At 55.8% G+C, this 925-nt stretch overlaps 1 protein-coding gene across 1 annotated transcript; it reads right to left on the bottom strand.

Moving 5' to 3' along the window:
• Nucleotides 1–265: 265 nt before the first annotated feature.
• On the bottom strand, nt 266–702 carry LOC122544501 (histone H3). The gene has a single exon (XM_043683736.2). The coding sequence runs from the start codon at nt 700–702 to the stop codon at nt 292–294; it is 411 nt and encodes a 136-aa protein (XP_043539671.2). The 3' UTR covers nt 266–291.
• Nucleotides 703–925: the final 223 nt, after the last annotated feature.

Below are 925 nucleotides of genomic sequence, written 5' to 3'. Positions count from 1 at the left end.
ATCTGGAACTAACACTTCCCTACCTAATATATTGTGTAAAAATTACATCGCAATGTTCTAATCACTGCCGCTGAAAGCCGTGTGTTTTCCAACTACCTCCCCCGGCTAGGTTAGATTCAAAGTATATTTAAATAACAACAGAATTGACTTAGTTCGGCAAGAGCAAATTACTGTTATGTTCTCAGGTCCACTATCGATTCCCGCTCTCTCTCTGGATGGTTTAGTGGCTCTGAAAAGAGCCGTTGTGTTTCTCTTTCTCGGGGTGAATGTGCAGGGCCGGCCAGGCCCCATTTAGGCGCGCTCCCCGCGGATCCGGCGGGCCAGCTGGATGTCTTTGGGCATGATGGTGACCCGCTTGGCGTGGATGGCGCACAGGTTGGTGTCCTCAAACAGCCCCACCAGGTAAGCCTCGCTGGCCTCCTGCAGGGCCATCACCGCCGAGCTCTGGAAGCGCAGGTCGGTCTTGAAGTCCTGAGCGATCTCTCGCACCAGGCGCTGGAAGGGCAGTTTGCGGATCAGCAGCTCGGTGGATTTCTGGTAGCGGCGGATCTCCCGCAGAGCCACCGTGCCGGGCCTGTAGCGATGAGGTTTCTTCACTCCGCCCGTGGCCGGAGCGCTCTTGCGGGCCGCTTTGGTCGCCAGCTGCTTGCGGGGAGCTTTCCCTCCGGTGGATTTGCGCGCTGTCTGCTTGGTTCGGGCCATTCTCTTCAACTCGCTGTAACACACACAGGCTGCTGCTGTCAATGCTGAGGCTGCTGCGGTGCTGCCTGTTTAAGGGAATGGAGAGCCCGCCCTAGAGCTGGGATTGGATACAGCCCTGTCCCTCAGCCCACAGGGAAACAGAAAAGGCAGGAAAAGAATTGTTGGAGGCTGATTGGGTAACGTGAAATGACAGTTGGTCAGTTTGAAAATGCCCGCCGAACTC

Source organism: Chiloscyllium plagiosum, unplaced genomic scaffold (genome assembly GCF_037043375.1).
Source record: "Chiloscyllium plagiosum isolate Xiang-an unplaced genomic scaffold, Cpla_swu_hap1 HiC_scaffold_49, whole genome shotgun sequence".
Lineage (NCBI taxonomy): Eukaryota > Metazoa > Chordata > Chondrichthyes > Orectolobiformes > Hemiscylliidae > Chiloscyllium > Chiloscyllium plagiosum.
Note: the sequence above shows the minus strand (reverse complement) of the source record. Positions and strands in the feature narration are given on the sequence as shown.

Excerpts from the sequence above, each read along its gene's own strand:
- LOC122544501 (XM_043683736.2), bottom strand. The coding sequence starts at position 702 with ATGGCCCGAACCAAGCAGACAGCGCGCAAATCCACCGGAGGGAAAGCT.